Genomic DNA, 16,853 nt, shown 5'->3' with positions numbered 1-16,853 from the left:
CGTTGACTATCCCTTTGCCTCTGCAGATTTACTTGACCCACTAAGTTCCTCCAGCAGTTTGTTTTTGCTCTAGATTCCAGCATCTGCAGTATCTTGTCTCCATCACTTTGAAATGTTGTGCTTCTCTGAAAATTCATAACCTGGAAAAGCTTATTAAATGATCTAAATGTTCCATCCTGTTGTTGTGATATGTAAAACTATTGTCCATTTTGTTTTATAGATAATGAGATCTGTGAGCTATCCCTCGGTCTTCAGACACTACTATCTCTCAAAGTAAGTCTTCTCAGGCAACCCTACAGATGACTTGCCTCCTTTATTATTAATTGAATCATTATTATTAGAGGGTGGTGTGGTACAGTTGGGGGAGGTTGTTGGAGGACCTTTGTTTTATAGGTGTTAAGCATAAGGCCCATTCTCCCATGGGCTTCATTGAACAAGTTGACAAGGACTTGGAGCCTAACGTTCAAATATGCATAGGTTCAAGTGTTGTCTGTGCACTGCACTTCAGTGACTGAGGTTGGGTTGAATTTGGCTCTGGTGTGGAAGCAACATAGGTTGAACAGTTTCTCATTTGTTCTATAGATTAATTCCATTTCAGCAGGAAGCTCATTGGAAATGAGATGGAGCATTGCGGCTAGAAAGATCGAGAAAGGTGTTGGCCCAAGACACAACTTAACTTGACACCAGGTCACATCAAGATTGGGTCTGCTTAAGACAAGATTACAAAACCTGGCCACCAGTTCATGACCCTGACTATTGCATGGCAAAATTTCTGTCCATCTTACCAGTGAGACCTTTTCAGCTGATGGGTATCCTGCCAATAGTCCATAAGGATTGGCACCAATTTGTAAAAATAGGTCAGGGTTGGGATAGATAGAGTAATGTGGATTGGGATGCCATATGAATAACGTGCTTTGTCAGAATTCAACTCAAAGAGGAGGATTACCCTCATACATCCCAATACAAAATAATGTCAAAAGTTGACTAACCACTTTCAAAACATTGAGAGTTATTTTGACTTTGAGCAAGAGTGTAAAATGACTGATATCAAATCAGCTGCTCATTTTCTCTGCATTTTCATTAACATTGAAAACAATAGAAATGAAAATCTTCAGTGGTGTATAATGGGTGGTCAATTTGATATCTTTACCCTTGCTGTCATTTGTCATTCCTCAAATTGGCTGGTACCCTCTTACCCAGTGCTCCACAATTAATGTTGGCACTCTTCCTGTTTCCACACCAAACAAGTTTCTGCCTAAAGCAAAATTGTAAAGGTTTATTCCTTCCCACTTATTATCTTCCTTTCAATCCTATCTAGTTAAGCAGACTCAGGCCAAGTTAGGACTTGGATGGGAGCACACCTGAGAATACAAGGTGCAGTAGGCTTGCTGCCTGGGCAACCAGATGATCCTACGAGTTCATGTACGAACAAGAATCTTAGTTACATTGCATATGCTAAAAATTGCTAACTATTTCCATTCTCTTTTCTCTCCAGCCACATCCACACCACTTCCACCACCACCACCCATCCCGCCCCCACCCACTTCATTTCTCACCTCAGTTCTGTTAAAACCCTCTCCATATTTTCATCTCTTTGAGGTTTAATGTCAATGTTGTTCTAAAACAGAAAGAATTTATACAATGCCTTATATTCGCAGGAACCTCCAAACCATTTTTTATGAATTAGTCAATCACTGTTGTTACTACAATATATAAAAGGCTAGATCAAGTGAACAGCAAATGAAACATGTGACCAGTTAATATAATTTTGCCAGTATTAATTAGAAAATAGAGCAGTACAGTACAAGAACAGGCCCTTCAGCCCACAATATCTGCATCAACCATGCTGCCAATTTAAACTAATCCCATCCATCTGCACATGGTCTATATCCCTCCATTCCCTGCCTGGTCATGTACCTGTCTAAATGACTCTTAAACGTTGCAATTTTATCTGCTTCCACCACCTCCCCTGGCAGTGCATTCCAGGCACTTACCACTCTGTGTTTAAAAAAAATCTGCCCTCTTTTAAACGTTCCCTCTTTCACCTTAAAGCAATGGCCTCTCATATTTGATGGAGCACTGGACAAAAGAAAGACACACTGTATTACGTTTGATAGTTCCTTGAATCTTTTATGTTCAGCTGATCATCCAGACAGGCACATGACAATTTCTTGTGAATGAAATCCCCTCCAACACTGCACAAATCATAGTAATGAATTCATAATCTACCCTGAGGTAAGGATCCTACCAACTATGCTATAAGTAAGTTTTTCATTGCTCCTGTGCATACATGTTCTTGTGCATGTAACAATAAACTCGACCTTGACAATAGAAACACCATGTTTAACACCGTATCGTCTGCAACCCACCCTACATTAAATTCTTCTCACCTAACACAATTTTCACCAACCTATATTGAAATCAATCCCCAAAATTTAAGTTTGTAATACTTGTTTTTGTTTACAGATTCTGTCATGATTCTATATTTCCTTACTGCTACAACATCCCTAACCAGAATGCATCCTCCATTCCTCTGTTCTTGGCTTTCTTTTCATCAACTTTTTCCAACATCATCTGGAGAATTTATAGCCATCCTAGTCCATGTTCTGAAATGGTACCCATAACCATTCCATCTTCCTCGCTATTACTTCTTCAAAGCCTCATCAAAATTAATTTTTCAACAAGCTCCAGCTGCTTTTTTATTTGTTTTCCTACTATTGATTATCTTCCACTTCCACTTGGGTGAAGCACCTTGGGATATTTTACAATGCAGGCACATAATTGCAAGATGCTGTTTATATTTGTTGACTCAACCCTTTAAAAATTGAGCTCATTTATACTGGTGGTGAATCAACAGCTCAATTGTATACATTTTCACTATTCTCATCATTTACCACTGCCAAAAAAAATAAGATTATTTGTTACCCACAGTGCGTGATTGACTTGGAGAGGCGAGCGCTGTTGCTGGGAAATTCGGAAACACAACTACAATTCATAACTGAATCAGAAGAGCAAGATAATGAAGAAGAGCAAGATAATGAAGAAGAGAAAGATTGAGAAAAGGCACAAGATTTTGGTATATTAAAGAGAAAAGCTCAAATAATAAACTAACATCATGAAGTTAAGGTTCTCTCTCTTTTTCTCTCTCTCGCTGAGTTTTTGTGCCTGTGCTGTGATCTTTGACTTACCTTACTGCAGAAGTGAGCTGGCAGAGATGAGGGAGAGGACAACAATGTAACTGCCTTGCCTCTCCTACCACAACTCTCCCAAATCACCAAAAGCCTGTTCCACTCTAAGTTTGTTTTGGTGTTGGAATACAAGATCTGTTAGTTTTGTCATCTATATTGCAGCTCCTGGGGTTGTGCACTCTGGTATTAAAAAGCATTTGCTTTTTATAATGGTAACTAAAATTAAATTCTACCAGTGGGAAGTATGAAAGATTATTTCTTCTAGTGGCTATCTTTGCTTGGTTTGGGTGCCAAAAATTATATGGATATTTGAGATGATGATGTCACAAGCAGAAAGTTCCTGATGGAAGCACTTCCTCCAGGAGAAATAGACAGCATCAAATCTGAATACATTTTACCCTGTAGCTAATATTTTTACCCTGCACTGATTTGCATCACATAAGTTTAATTTTAAAAATGCAAAATAATTCTTGTAAATCTTTCTATTTAAAACAAAAGAAGCTTTCAATGGTTAGCAGCACCATGTTATAAGAAAGCTTTGCATAGCTCTGATCTGTCAAAAACTGTAAGTCACACTAACATCCTCTTTAGTGTAAGGTCAAGAGACAAAATGTTTTTGGCAGGCAGCTTCAGACAGAGTTCCTTTAAGTGAAACTTCTCCTATTTGCTAATATTGTGTGCAATTCCAGTGAACTGAATCCTTTTCCATTCTAGTTTAAAATTCTGGGGACCATAACTGCAATCATATATTTTCTGTTTTTGAATTACAATTAAAATGCTTTTAACCATAATTTGCTTATAACCATAATGTGTAATATTCCAATAGCTTTCCCCCATTTTCTCCAATACAAAACCTCAGATGAAAGGATGTGCATATTCTAACTGCAGATCAATTTGATTTACAGCCAAGATGCTCTATTGTTTTCTTTCTACTAATTTTACTAATTACCAATTTTTATCTCCATTTCCTTTGTACAGCAGTCATTGTATTTGGTCTCTATCAGTTGTTTCAAATACACAAATCTTCCTTTTGAAAATTCATTTTTTTTGCTATTTAAGTATGTGAATTAAGATACATGAATGCTGTAACTGGTCCAATGGTTAGAGGCTCACATTTTGCAAAGAAATAATTGTTGATAGGCAGCCTAATAAATGCTGAATTTTTCAGCTTAAGTATAGGGCATAGGATATTGGAATGTGCTAAAGCTGTGGGAACTTCAGTATAGATTGTAAGATTGTAAATATTATACCACTGTTCAATAAAGGATGAACCCAATCAATTTGACCTTAGTGGCGGGGAGAAGTTCTAGAAAAATAAAGGACAAAATTAGCAGTCATGGACAAGCATGAATTAAGTGGATCAAGTCGGCATGAATTTGTTAAAGGTAAATATGTCTTAATTAAAATGATAAGAATTTTTTGATGAAGTAACAGAGAGTTGATTGGAGCAATGTGGTTGATATGGTGTATATGGATTTTCTAAAGGCTTTTGATAAGGTGCCATATTGTCTTCAAGATTGAAGCCTACAGAATAAAGAGGGCTTTAGCAGCATGGATAGCATATTACCTAAGAGGAAATATAAGAACAAAAGGTTGTTTTTCAGACTGGAGGGAAGTGCACAGTGTCCCAGAGCTCAATACTAGGACCACTGCTTTTCTTAATATATTAATAATATATTAATATTACTTGGACTTGGGTGTACAGACTCTATTTTCAAATGTGTATATAGTACAGAATTTGGAGATATAGTAAACTGTGAGGAGGCTAAGAGAGTCATAGGAAATTACACCATTGGAAATTGGCTCTTCGATCCATTGAGTCTGCGCTGATATTATGCACCCATTTACACTAATCCTGCCATGATGTATTTTATTCTCTCCATATTTCCATCAACTACTCCCCACCCCAGATTCTACTGCTCAGCTACACACTAGGGACAATTTACAATGGCCAATCAACTTAGAAGTCTGAACATCTTTGGGACTTAGGAGGAAATCGGAGGACCTGAAGGAAATCCATGTGGTCACAGGAAGAACATGTAAGCTCCACACAGACAGCACTGGAGATCAGGATTGAACCCAGGCTGCGAGAGCTGTGAGGTAGCAGTTCTACAAGCTGTATCATTGTGCTATTAATAGATTTAGTCATTCATTATAGACTTCAAGAAAACATGAGCAGGCTATACTGATTTCGGTAAACTCTCTTTTATAGACATTATATATTCATACAAGCTAATTTGAAGAGCTTAAACTGTAGGATAATATTTTTTGAGTGATACATTGGTATTAAGCAGGAATACAGGGATGATGTTAGTACTTGGGCTATCAATAAAACCAGGCCTTACTGTTGCCTAGAAATTGAATCACAGTACCACATCTTCACATACCGTGCTTCAATTTCTATGAATAATAAGAATTGAAAATTAGAGCCTTTCAGTATGGATTTTGAAGTCCACAATTTTCTTCCACGTCCTCCATACTTTTGAAACTCTGATGCACAGAGGATCCCTGACACACACAGCGGCATTCAACAACATGCAATGCACATCAAAATGTTGCTTCCATAATTTTTGCCGAGGCATGTGTGGCTCATGCAGAAATAGGCTTTCATAGTTCCTGTGATGGTTAATTAACTGAAATTTACAGGGGAGCTGTCTGAGCAGGTTCCAGTCCTGTGCTGAAAAACCCTACCCAGACGACTCCTCTTTAGGTAATTCACTAACACACATGAGCTTCCATAGTCTTACAATAGCAATGTACAACTTCCCCATTCCCCTGCCCACCCCCCCCCATCCAAAGGTTGTAACTTTCTCTCACCAGTTCCCCAACTCACTGATCTATCAAACCAACTATCAACCCGCCTATCAATCAGCAGACCTAACCTGACCACCATCACTCCCTTCAGCCAATACCTTCTTAGAAACTACCAATCAAAAATTTTTTCTACAACTTACCCCAGCCACAAACTGCAACAAATCAGTCACTGACCTTGTCCCTGTGTGTTTCGATTCTTCTTCTGATCATTAACTGCTCCATCCCCAATGAATACCCATACTCCTTGAGCATCAGTCATACCCTCCCTGCAACTGATCACACCAAGGCAGTAGATCATTACCCCAATCCCCCTACCAACCCTCAACATGAGTCTTCTACTTACCAATTAGTGCCAACCTCTACACTTCTGATCTCTGAACCTATCTGCATCCCCAGGAATGGGGTGGAGGCAGGTTCAGGGATCAGAAGAGGAGAGACTGAGCCAGGTCAGTTTTCCCTGCAGTGGGGGAGGTTAAGAGGAGACATGTTGAGGTATATAAAATTATGAGGGATAGAGAGAGAGTAGATTGCAGGAATCTTTTCCCCTTATCAGAGGTGACTAAAACTAGAGGACATAGATTTAGGGTAAGAGATAAGGAATGTAGAGAGGATTTGAGGGAGAACTTTCTCACTCAGAAAGTGATGAGTACCAAGGATGCACTGTCTGAGAGAGTGGTGGAATCAGAGTTGCTAACAGTACTTAAGTGGTGTCTAGATGAGCACTTCAATTGCCCAGACATTGAAGGCTATGGGCTGGAAGATGGGATTAATACAGAAGGGTGCTCACTGGTCAGTGTGGACATTGTGGGCTGAATGGCCTGTTTCTATTGCCATATTACTCTATCACAGGCCATTTATGCCAGCAATCATTTGGAGCTGGACCCAGCTGACCTTCTTTGTATATTTTGCATTGGCAGTAAACAATGGAAAGGTTTTTCTGCATTTAAGGCCAATTCATTAGAACTCAATGCCTTAGGACTTGTACTCTGCTGAATTTCCCTGCAGCAGGTGCATGAACAAGCCTACCTTGAACCAACTTAAATGCCTTTGTAAGTGCTGACCACCTAGCCTATGTGTCTCCTATCAAATGCAACACAGTATTTTTCACCCCCTTATGGCAAAACATACACTTGGTCCCTGTCTGTGTTTCTTCAATCATCAAGGTTGATAAGTTAAGAATAAGGTTTGTTACTCATTGAAAGTTTTAAGATGGGCAGGTTTTTCAACCAATCTAATGAGCAAATGAGAAAATGTATTCAAAGATATTTTTATGAATTAAACCTATTGAATTTGGCTGGGGTGGGGTGAAGATGAATCATATAAACACATTATGTCAAACCAAGCTCCTCTTCCCCCTCTGCAAAACAAGATCACTACAGCTATATATTGCAAGAAATATATACAGGCACATTTTTTATTATAAGAAATGCCCGGGTCCAAGAGCAGCACATATGAGCATTAGGTGATTAAAGTTAAAATTAAGTAAAATCTAGATCCTCATATTTATACCTGTTCTTTCAAAACTCTTCTGAAAATCACACTTACCGACTTCAATCTTGCTAAATGTAGCAAGGAAACAGGGTGCAGAATTTGTCCTGTGCTCCTCTCTCCTTCAGGCAGTATTTCACAGTCTTTAATATGTACAAATGAAGGCCAATAAGAATCCTAAATTTACTAAATGCAATTGGCATTTTCCCATGTCACAATGGTGAAACATTTTTCACATCTCTGTACATCAAGGTGTTTCATTTCATTCAAAAATGAAAAAGTTCAAAATCTTCTGGGTTTTTTCACTTTCTCAGCATTTTAGAAAAAAATAAACATTAAAAAATGCAAACCAGAAAATCCCTTCCCATATTGGAGGTACTGCTGAAAGGATACTGCTTAATTAACAAAAAAAGTACATCTATTTTTATGATTCACTTTGCTACTGCTTCTAAGCAGCAGCTATTGAAGTCTCGCATGGTTAGTTCAATTATTAGAAAGAGTGTATGTTGTTGATTTTCCTCCATCCCTTAAGATAAAGTGCCTGGCTTTGGCCTCAGGTCCTGCTTATGATATCACATTTAAGAAGTTAAAGAGTAAATTATCAATACCAACATTGCCCAGTTACCCTGTAGCATGGTAATTTGGTGGCAACTTATGTTACTATTCATAGGAACCAGAAATTTATAGTTTATTATTAATAGAGGCACAAATGGCATGAGGAACATGAAATATTCAAAGGTAAATAAATGAAATGGGCTAATAGCTTTGTACCTTGTTAGCCTGAACATTATATTCATTCATATACATATTTATAGGCTATTTAATCCAAAGATGAGGGCAAATGTTCAAGCTTTTTTTGTATTCACAATAAGTGGTGCAGTGTTTCTAAGTGTGTTTTTTTTAAGTTCAACCCAATTCACATTTTACATTCTGAATCTCAGTGAGGTATCACTGTAATTGTTATCACAGCCCAGCAATAGCTAAACTAAACCTTTACTGTTTAAATTATTTAAATAACCAGGTATTTTGCTTCAAAATTATATATTATCAAAGCAATTCCCACTTCTATTGTCATTGATTTTTGTATACCTTAAATACTGGAAAGAAAAGTGGAATAAAAAGACAAGAATAAAAAGAATGCATTGTTGGCTTTGACCTTTTGGGAGGAAAATTAAATATAAAATATCCTCTACAGTTGACTTGTTCTACAATTAGTAAGCATTGAGATAGGAAAAATCAGAATAATTTGAAACACATCAAGTCCACATCCTAGCCAGGTTACTTTGGAGACAATGCTAGTTATCATATATTTTGGCTCTGATGGCGTGGTTTATTTTGCAGTACTGTACAGGACCAATGTAACTTGCTCCTGAATGCCAAAATGCACATTGTATTTGTGCAGTGTAGACATTTCAGCACAACAAATACATCAACTAATTATACTTCATGAGTACTGTCTTCTTACCAGTATTGTATGTTATCTTGTTATTCTGGTGTGCACCATATTGTTTAGAATAAACTGGCATTGTCAAATAGCAGAGTGTAACTGGGCTTCTGTTTTTGAATAAATACAGATGTATACACAGAAATGAATTCACAATAGATATCCAAGAGCACTGGGCACACTGAGTCAGATCCTGCTGGATCCAGCCTCTACAGACACTTGTGATGCCCACGTGCCCAGACTTAGTATTTCTGGGTGCAGAAGACCAGACAAGATGACCCTCTGTATCTGAGGAACATCCTTTGAGGTAGAAGGGGCATTCTTCTGAAGGCCTGATCCTGCAATGCTAGTCACAAAGAATATTTCCCTTTTTATAAATGTTTTAACTTTTCAAATAGATTAAGAAGATTAAAACCAATAACAATTATTTAAAGCATTATGAAAAACAAAATATTTAAACTAAAAATACTTTGAAATACTAATGAACAAAATCATGAAAAACTACTAAAAGTAAAACTACTCTCATGTGCTTACTGGGCTGATGGTTCGATGACCTGTTCCAGTAGGTAAGTCAGTTATGCCAGGCATAGAGCTGAGAGCTTTGATGTGAAGTGCATTCAGCCCCCTTCTCTCAACACGTCATTATTCTACTGCTGAGTTCAATGGTAATTTCAGCACCATGGCAGAAGATCAAATGTGCCAGAAAGATAGGATATACCTATGAGGGAGATAGGAATTCAAAATTGTATTCAAATTATTTGGCATTACCTCAGCTGCAGTAGTTAAATCGATTGGATCAATTCACAGCAAATTGTGATCTCATACTGGTGCACGTAGTTTCTTCTTTTAAATAATTCAAAAAGCAAGCAGCAGTGTGGTAATTTTTGCTGTCAGTGCTGCTTCAGAACTTGGAGTACTATAGACAAAGGAATGGATGATATACAGTCAGTAAAATTTCAATAGCTAACTGGACACCTAACTACATAAAACGTATTATCCAAACGCAGAAGCTAAGAGTATGGACTCTTACTGCCAGTAATATCATGCAAAATCAACAAGAAAGCAGCAATTCACAACAGAAGGGTTAGCTCAGTTGGAAATCTTTCAAGCTTCAGTAGGCAAACTTTGCTGCATTCTGATGAGAACCCAGTGTTTCTTGTAACCTACTATTCTTTTGTTACTTCCACCACCCCCCCCTCCCCCAATTTACTATAAAGGTTGCATGTTACAGTCCAAGGCATATAGTTAAATTTTAAGTTATACTTTTCATATCCATTAAACTTAAATCTGTGTTTTTAATTTTTTTTCTTCTGCAGGCTGTTGCTGAATCTCTGCCAATACTGCTCGGCAACCAGCTGCTCAGGAGAGGCACCCAGATTGACTGTCTGTGCTTTTTCTTTACAGAATGAGAATTCAGTATGGAGCAAATTACAGACACACACACACATGTCTAAGTACCCTGTGCCTTTTTACTTGGCCCTCCTAAGTGAGGCAGTTTCCTATGCTTAGACTTATTGGATCAAATGCAGGAAAATCAAGCTGGGGGTGAACATGTGCATAAAGAAACGGCTTATCCATCTATTTAAAGAATCAATAATTTACTGGACTACAGCAATAACACTCTGAACAAATTGATAAGGTGTGTACTGGTTTTATGCAGGGAAATAACTGTCAGTCACAGAGGAAGATGAATGTTATCAACCCAATATGAAATGGAGGAAAACAAATAAAAAAAATGTAAACAGGGTAAATAATAAAGACCAACTAGAAGAATCCTGGCATAACAGCACTGAATTAACATTCAAAAGCCTTTTAGGACAACATGAGGAACTGCCCTGCAGCAAGGTCTAAAAGCAGAAAAGGCTGGAAAAATTCAGCAAGTCAGTCGAGTAACAGTTAACATTTTTGATCCACAACTTTTCATTAGACCTTGGAAAGTTACAAAAGAAACAAGTTTAATGTTGTGTGTGGGTGGGTGAAGGCAGAAAACTAATAAGGGAAGATCTACAATAGGATAGAGACGAGGAGAGATTGAATGATTCAAGCGTACAAGTGGTGGTGATGCCACCTGAAAGAGGGTGATAAAGGTCTATCTGGAGGAGGTATAAATAGAAGAACGTAAATGAAATCTGAAAAGAGGAGAAAGAAAAGACTGAATGCTGGAAATATGAAATACAAGACTGAAATATTTTGTGCTGAAGTTTGTAGGAAATAGAAACAGAAGGAGGCAATGGCCCCTTGGCCAGTTCCACTATTCAATAAGACCATGATAGATAGTTTACCTCAATGAGACTTTATTGCAGTAACCCATATCCAATGATTCCCTGAATATCCAAAAATCTGTAATTACTGTCCTGAATATACATGTTAACTGAGGATCCACAATTGATCAGTATATTCAGGACAGAAATGGACAAAATTCCAAAGATTCACTACCCCCTGAGTGAAGAAGTTTCTTATTGTCTCTCTCCAGCACAACCAATTTCTTACTTTGCACTTATGGCCCTCAGTTCTAGTATTCCCAGCAAGGGCAAACATCAACTGTGCATCTCAACTTTAAAGTTCTGTAAGAATTTTTTAAAATTTTAGTGAGATTACCTTTCATCCTCCGAATCACTCCAGTCTGCTTAATCTCCATATGATAACCATACATCTACCCCCATCCCTTCCAAAAATCAACTTGTTGAATCTTCACTGCACTTCCTCTATCGTTGGTATATCCTTCCTTAGGAAGAGAAACTGGACCAATATTCTAGGTGCAGTTTCACCTAGGCCCTATATATTTGGAGCAAGGTGTCTTTACTCTTGTACTTAAATCCTCTTATAAAGTTTGCCTTCCTAATTGTTTGCTCAATCTGCACGTTAACTTTCAGAGATCTGTGTATAAGGGTACCCAGGTTCCCTTGAACACCAATACTTTTCAAACACCCACCATTTACAAAATATTCTGTTACTGCTTTTTCTACCATAGTGGTTGACTTTACAATTTTCCAAATGATATTCCACATGCCAAGTCCTCACCCATTCACTAAACTGACCTATATCCCCCCAAATCTCTCTGTGTCCTACTCAAAACCCACATTAGCACCTAGTTTTGCATCATGAACAAACCTGTATATATTACACTTGATCCATTCTTCTAGAGCATTGACATAGATTGTGAATAGATTGGCCCAAGCATGATCTTTGTGACATCACACTGCTCCCAACCTCCCAACCCAAAAATAACTTATTTAGTTCCTACTCTCTTCCATTGGTCAATCTTTAATCAGCTGCTATGTAACCCCCAATTCCATGTGCTCTAAGTTATTTAATAACCTTGTGAGGCACCTTATCGAAGGGCTTCTTAAAGTCCATATACACTACATCCACTGTTCTATTTACCTATTTTACATGTTATAACCACAAAATACTGTAATACATCGCCGAACATGATTTCCCTTTCATAAATCCATGTTGACTCAGCCTGATCCTATTATTATTTCTCAAGTGTCTTGTTATACTTCCTTAATAACAGATTTGAGCATTTTCCCTATTACATAGGCCAGGGTAACTGGCGGGTAGTTCCCTATTTTCCCTGTTTTTAAATAGTAGAGTTACTTATGCTATCTTTTAATCTGTTTGAACTATTCTAGAATCTATCAAATTTTCTTAAGAGTCATAGCATGGAAACAAGCCCTTTGGCCCACCGGGTCCGCACTGATCATCAAGCACACATCTTCATTAATTGCATTTTATTCTCCCCACATTTCCATCAGTTTCCCCTCCACCACCACATCCACCCCGCATGCCACCCTCCCAGAACACCTGAGGAAAACCCATATGGTCACAGGGAGAACACACAAACACCACACAGAAAGCACCTGGGATGCTGGCGCTGTGAGCCATTTTGGAGAACGACAATCTATACATGCATTATATACAAAGCTTCCAAAATCTTGGAATGCAGCTCATGAGGTCCTCTGGATTTATCATCTTTCAGATCTATTATTTTTTTTCAATACTTTTTTTAAACTAATGCTCATTTCTTTCAATTCTTCATTCACGCTTGGCCTGTTGTTTATCACTATTTCAGGGAGGTTTTCTATGTCTTCTTCCGTGAACACAGAGGCATATATTTACTTTCTCCGCCATTTCCTTATCCCACAATATAATTTCTCCTGTCTCAGTCTTTAACTTTTGCTAATCTTTTTTATGTAACTATAGAATATATTTCACACTCTGCTTCGACATTTTCTGCTACATTACTCTCTTAATCTACTTTCCCCTTTCCTTATCTATTCCTTGGTCCTCATTTGTTGAATGCTGTTTTTTTTTTCCAATTTTCAGGCCTACTGCTCTTTTTTTGATAACATTATAAGTCTTTTCATATAGTATTATTTTCAGCTTCTCTTTTCACCTACACTTTTACTCTTGGGTGCCCATGTCTTAAAGGGAGATATATATGTTGTAAACTATGTATTAATTCTTTAAACATTAGTCATTCCTTGTCTACTATCATATCTTTCAATATGCTTTTTCATTCTAGTACAGTCAATTCATGCCTCATTGTGTCCTGATGCAGGGTCTTGATCTGAAACGTCAACCTCTGCCTCCTAATTTGCTGTCTTACCCACTGAATTCCTCCAGCAGTTTGCTTTTTGCACCAGATTATAGCACCTGCAGTCTCTTGTGTCTCCATGCCTGATCATAGTTTGTTTAGATTTAAGACCCTGGTATCAGATGAATTAATCATTTTCAATCTCTCAATAAGACTAAGTCATAACATGATTATCTTCATTAAAAGACCCTTTAACTACTTGGTGATGAATTAACGCTTTCCCACAGTAACTCTCACCAACTCTCACCAACTTTTACAGATGCACCATAGAAGGCATCCTATCTGGATGTATCACGGCTTAGTACGGCAACTGCTCTGCCCAGGAACGCAAGAAACTGCAGAGAGTTGTGGACACATTACGGACACCAGCCTCCCCACCTTGGACTCTGTCTTTACCCCTCGCTATCTTGGTGAAGCAGCCAGCATAATCAAAGACCCCACCTACCCAGGACATTCTCTCTTCTCTCCTCTTCCATTGGGTAGAAGATACAGGAGCCTGAAGGCACGTACCAGCAGACTTAAGGACAGCTTCTACCCCACTGTGATAAGACTATTGAATGGTTCCCTTATACAATGAGATGGACTCTGACCTCACGATCTACCTTGTTGTGACCTTGCACCTTATTGCACTGCACTTTCTCTGTAGCTGTGACACTTCACTCTGTACTGTTATTGTTTTTACCTGTACTACATCAATGCACTCTGTACTGACTCAGTGTAACTGCACTGTGTAATGAATTGACCTGTACGATTGGTTTGTAAGACAAGCTTTTCACTGTACCTCGGTACAAGTGACAATAATAAACCAATACCAATACTATAACTAAAATAACCAGTTGCTTTGTTGGTTCCTCAACATATTGATCTAGAAGACCATCTCATACAGCCTATGAATTAATCTTTCACACTGTCTGTATGCAGATTAACGTTCACCATGATTATTGTATTATCCCTGTGCCTCTTATTACCTAATTCATACTTAACCCATTTCAGCACAACTGTTTGGGGGAGGGGGGCATTAACAACCCCTTCAATGTTTTCTGTTCCTCAGGTCTCTCAAACTGAGAATACATCTTTATTTTCCAATCTATGATCCTTTCCTTCTGTTGCCTTTAATCACATGCTTTATTATCAGAGTCAAGGATCCTTTATATCCATTTTACTTTCTTTTCTAAAATATGCTTTGTCCCTTTCTGGTTATCATTACTCATTCATAATTTGTCAAACCAAAAGATGAGGTATTGTTACTTGAGCTTTATTAGAATAACATAGGATGCCAAACAGAGAGTGGGAGTTGGATGGAGAATTAAAGTGACAGGCAACAAGAAGCTCAGGATCAACAAACAATCTGTTGGAGGAACTCAGCAGGTTGAACAGCATTTGTGGAAGGAAAGAAATTGTTGACGTTTTGGGTGAAAACCCTGCATCAGGATCACCTTTGCAGACCATATGGAAGTTTTCTGCAAATTAGAAAGCAGAGATATCCTTTGTACTTCCAATTTAGCACATTGCATTTGGTGCTCACAGTGCAGTCTTTGACGTGCTGGGAAACTAAACATCAGCCAACCGGACGTACGTATATGCCAAAACCTCTTTCTCTTATATCTCAAAATTCAACTGACACCCCAATAATATACTACATATAACAACGTCACCTAGAATGTAGACAGGCCCGTTGGCCCACCAAGTCTGCATTGACCATTAAACATCCATTTAATCCTGCACTAATTGCATTTTATTCTTCCCACATTCAAGACCCGTGTGGTGAAACCTAACAGTATAAATGGCAGTGATGCTTCACTCCCCGATGAGCTCAGTGCCTTTTATGCTTGCTTTGAAAGGGAGAATAACACTACACCTGTGTGAATCCCCACAGCATCCGGCAACCCTGTGATCTTGGAGGCCGATGTCCGAACATCCTCCAAGAGGGTGAACCCTCGCAAGGTGTCAGATCCAGCAATGTACCTGGCCGGGTACTGAAAACCTGTGCCGACCAACTGGCTGGAGTATTCAAGGACATCTTCAACCCCTCATTGCTGCAGTCCAAGGTTCCCATCTGCTTCAAAGTGGCAGCAATCATTCCAGTGCCCAAGAACAGTAGGGTGAGCTGCCTCAATGGCTATCACCCAGTAGCACACATCTACCATAATGAAGTGCTTTGAAAGGATGGTTATGGCTAGAATTAGTCATAATTCTCCTGAATTATGCCTGAGCAAGGACCTGGACCTGCTGCAATTCACCTACCGCCACAAAAGGTCGACAGCAGAAACAATCACACTGGCTCTCCACTCTGCTTTGGAGCACCTAGACAATTGCAAGACATACATCAGTCTGCTGTTTATCAATTACAGCTCAGCGTTCAACACCATCATTCCCTCAGTACTAATTACCAAGCTTCAAAACCTGGGCCTCTGTACCTCCCTCTGCAACTGGATCCCTGACTTTCTTATTGGGAGACCAGTCAGTGCGGATCGGTAATAACATCTCCTCGCTGAATATCAATGATGCATGCTTAGCCCACTGCTCTACCCTCTCACTACTCATAACTCTGTGGCTAAGCACAGCTCAAACACCACCTATAAATTCACCGATGACACCACTGCTGTTGGTAGAATCTCCGATGGTGATGAGGAGGCGCACAGAGTGAAATAGATCAGCCAGTTGAGTGGTGTCGCAACAACAACCTCACACTCAACATCAGCAAGACAAAGCAACTGACTGCGTACTTCAGGAAGGGGAAGTCATGAGAACACACACCAGTCCTCATTGAGGGGTCAGTGGTGGAAAAGGTGAGCAGCTTTAAGTTCCTGGGCGTCAACATCTCCGAGGATCTATCCAGGGCCCAATACATTGTTGCAATCAGCAGCTCTACTTTGCTAGGAGTTTGAAGAGATTTGGTATGTCACCAAAGACTGGTTGCATCACAGCCTGGTATGGAGGCTCCAATGCACAGGATCACAAGAGGCTGCAGAGGGTTATAGACTCAACCAGCTCCGTCACAGGCACAACCCTCTCACCATCAAGGACATCTTCAGGAGGCTGCGCCTCAAGAAGGTGGCATCCATCATTAAGGACCTTCACCATCCGGGACATGCCCTCTTCTCATTATTACCATCAGGGAGGAGGTACAGGAGCCTGAAGACCCACACTCAACAATGTAGGAACAGCTTCTTCCCTTCCACCATCAGATTTCTGAATGGTCTATGAACCCATGAACATGATCGCATTATTCCTTCTTTTTTGCACTATTTATTTGTTTTCATAATTTATAGATTTTTATGTCTTTGCACTGCACTGCTGTCCCAAAACAACAAATTTC

At 39.0% G+C, this 16,853-nt stretch overlaps 1 protein-coding gene across 4 annotated transcripts in view; it reads left to right on the top strand.

Moving 5' to 3' along the window:
* The window catches only part of nrip2 (nuclear receptor interacting protein 2), a 43,543-nt gene extending 29,291 nt beyond the window's left edge, over positions 1-14,252 (top strand). The window contains exons 5-7 of one of the 4 annotated variants that reach the window (XR_007957534.1): positions 221-273; positions 2,932-3,126; positions 13,794-14,252. Coding sequence is in view for 2 of the 4 variants with exons in the window: in XM_052030762.1 (XP_051886722.1) it covers positions 221-273; positions 2,932-3,057 (179 nt within the window). In the remaining 2 variants the exon portion in view is untranslated. Of the gene's footprint in view, positions 1-220; positions 274-2,931; positions 9,026-10,338; positions 10,354-13,793 lie in introns of those variants that run through there. The other 3 variants (XR_007957533.1, XM_052030762.1, XM_052030761.1) reach the window with 3 other exon arrangements.
* Positions 14,253-16,853: the final 2,601 nt, after the last annotated feature.

The sequence above is a fragment of the Pristis pectinata genome, chromosome 15 (genome assembly GCF_009764475.1).
Source record: "Pristis pectinata isolate sPriPec2 chromosome 15, sPriPec2.1.pri, whole genome shotgun sequence".
NCBI lineage: Eukaryota > Metazoa > Chordata > Chondrichthyes > Rhinopristiformes > Pristidae > Pristis > Pristis pectinata.
This window is presented reverse-complemented; position numbering and strand designations above follow the sequence as displayed.